The sequence below is a fragment of the Citrus clementina genome, unplaced genomic scaffold, assembly GCF_000493195.1.
Source record: "Citrus clementina cultivar Clemenules unplaced genomic scaffold, Citrus_clementina_v1.0 scaffold_8, whole genome shotgun sequence".
Classification (NCBI taxonomy): Eukaryota; Viridiplantae; Streptophyta; class Magnoliopsida; order Sapindales; family Rutaceae; genus Citrus; species Citrus x clementina.
In genome coordinates this window covers 12,235,463-12,238,467 of record NW_006262022.1, presented here as the reverse complement: position 1 = coordinate 12,238,467, position 3,005 = coordinate 12,235,463, and the positions used below count along the sequence as shown (strand labels likewise).

The following is a 3,005-nucleotide window of genomic DNA, read 5'->3' as shown; positions in this document are numbered from 1 at the left end:
TGCTGATTAGTCTAACAGAATGTTAAGCATGCTTAATGTTGGTCATCAATGGGCCGCAGGTTGTTACTCTTGACTTCAGTTTAATTTGATAATTTCAACCATATTGTATGACTGTTTCCTTATTTGTTTATGCTGTCCAGTGTTGAAGTCCAAAGATGAATATGTTCAGCTTTCCCGTCACTAGTGCTGGTAGTGAGATATATCCACTCTTAGGTTTCAACCATTTAAATAAGCCTCTCTAGCATATTTTTGAATATGGAATCCCTTGGACGTGCTCTGCCCTGGCCATCTTTGCACACTTTTTTCTTGCATTTTATACTTCTTGGCTGCATTAAATGTATCGGTATGTGCCATTCCAAAATCCTATAAGATTTGATTCCTCGAGGATTTCACTGCAGGGCCTAGAAGGTTTTTGTTTCGTCATACCTTTGATCGACTTCGAAGTGAGGAGGCATGTACCTCTTTTAATTTATAGATGCTATTTTTACCCTATCAACCTACTAATAGAAGTAACAGTTGCATAAAATTCTTTTTTAACATGTTCATTTCAACTGAGGTAAACTCTCAGGTTCAAAATTTTGTGTGATTCAGTAATTGTTCGAATATATACACAGGCAATGTTTGTTAGAGCCGAGAAAAATGTAAATAAGCTGAACCTTTCTGGTGAGCTAATGAAGAAAGAGAGCAAAACACTACTTGAAAGGGCAGCCCTTGCTGAAAAGGATATGATACGTGGAGAAACTGAGCTCAAGTAAAGTGATCCTGAAATGCTTCAAGATGTTTGTGTGGTAGACCTCAGTTCCCGTATTCCTCTATCTCCCTTACTTCTTTGCATTCTTTTTCTTTCTTTTTTTTTATGTTTAATAGAAATAAAAGAATTGTTAATCTGGCAATTGAAACTGCTATCTTTGAATTATTCTTTTAAACCATAATCTTAAATGCATCATCACCAAATTTGTAAAATTAGTCAAGTTAGCGTGGCATTTATATTTTATGCAATAAATGGCAGTTAGCGTGGCATTTATATTTTATGCAATAAATGACAGTCAGCGTGGCATTTATTGTTAGATTCAATTCTCTGTTTTAATTTCCTTCATCTTCTGTAATAATGCTAGTCACTCATGAATATCTAGCTCTATGAAAGTGTTGGGTCTAATAAGCGAGCTTTTTTGGAAATCCTGCTTTGTCGTGAGCCTCTTTGATTCATGGAAGAATTCCATTTATATGGACTTCTTGTACAATTGATTCCTTAGATTAGTGCACTTCAATTTTGGGAGACAATGGACTCTAAAAATGTTTAGATTTATTAAATTATTATGGATGATTGAGTAAATAATTTGGTTGATCTGAAATTTTATATGTTGTACCATTACAACAGTATGGCATTTCACCTGAAAGAATGCAAGCAAACCAGGAGCTAGCTAAGTTTTTTAAGATCTTGACAACAAGCGTGGATGAATATAATAAGGTACAAAAGTAAATATTCCTTTGTTGAATTTATTTTATATATAAACACAAACTCAGGATATATGCCTGAATGCTTGATATTTTAATGGCAATTTATCCAGTGTTATCAATTCTAACTTCTGTTATTAATCATTATCAGGTCTATGTCTCGACAGTGCAAGCTTATAACTATCATGTGACCGCCTTCCAATGGCATCCAGAGGTATTAACTTCAATGCTCTTAACAATGATTTTAGCTCACCCCATTTACAAAATTGATAAGTTTAATATGGCAGACTAATCTGGTTAATCAAACCTTTTGAGCGACATTTGTGTGCTAAACTCTAGATGTGTGTGATGTTGTGGACAAGCTGTCTGGCAACACTATTTATTTCTCTCAAGATGATTTGATTTCAAGCCAAGCTACAATTTGTTTTTGGTATTCATGTCATGTGTTACATCTTTCTGGTCAAGCTCTATTTCTGTGTGGTCTATGAGAAAATATTTTTTTGTATTCATCCTGTTTCTCCAAGTCAGGTATTTCCTAAACAAATTTCTTAGTAATGCAACTGATTCTGTTTAGAGGAAAAGACTGACCAAATATGCTGCAGAAAAATGCTTTTGAATGGGGGCCAAAAGCAATTCCACACACAGAGGACGCCATTCGGGTGACTCAACAAGTTGTAAACTTTTTATAAGGTCAGTTCATATTTTATTAATATATAGGAAGGAAAAATAGAAATAAATAATAATATATTGTCATTCGCTTTGGTTTTTTTTTTGGGGGATTATGGACTATGGTGTTTGCTGAAATAATCAAAAGTTTTTTTTTTTCAAAGATCAGAGAAGTACTTGCTTGTTTGATCAAATTCATCGAATGAAGAAGCTGTCCGTGATAATGCATGATCGCAGTACTTATGTTCATGGAGAGAAAAATAATAATCCTTCTAAATTTAGCTTTTAGATTTGGTAAATTTAGCCCTTAAATTCAGCTACAAGTAGAAGGTATTTGATTGGATAATAGCAGTTAAGATTATTCAATTATAAGAATAAGATGTCTTGTAATAAGACGTCTTTGTGTATTGAAGTATTTGGATTGTGTAATATATATTGATAATATTTAAATGTTATGAAAGGTTTTGATATATAAATTGATTTTTGTTCTTATTTCTCACAACTTTTTAATTCTATCAACAAATCAATGGGCAACATGTCATTTTATATAATTATTTTTTTAAATAATAAATAAAGTAATGATACTATAGTAACAGTAATCACAAATACTAATATAGTATTGTAATATTTTGATACCATGGTGTTATTATTTTAGTGATACTATAGTAATAGTAATTACTGACACCACTTACAAGTGTCACTATTTTTCTGACTCCCAGATTACTGACACAATTAACAAGTGTCAGTAAAAGTAATTTCTGACATTATTTTAAAGTCAGTAAAGGCCATTTTTCTAGTAGTGTTGCTATTAGTTATGTCAATATGCAATTGCTTGCTTGGAGGAATGATGATGCATTTGTGTTGGTAGGATAGTATATTGTTGT

The 3,005-nt window shown here is 32.4% G+C and overlaps 1 protein-coding gene across 1 annotated transcript; it reads left to right on the top strand.

The window, feature by feature from the left end:
- Positions 1-665: 665 nt before the first annotated feature.
- On the top strand, positions 666-2,144 carry LOC18034045 (gamma-glutamyl hydrolase 1). The gene is made up of 4 exons (XM_024179796.1): positions 666-788; positions 1,379-1,468; positions 1,607-1,669; positions 2,058-2,144. The coding sequence occupies exons 1-4, from the start codon at positions 768-770 to the stop codon at positions 2,142-2,144; spliced, it is 261 nt and encodes an 86-aa protein (XP_024035564.1). The 5' UTR covers positions 666-767.
- Positions 2,145-3,005: the final 861 nt, after the last annotated feature.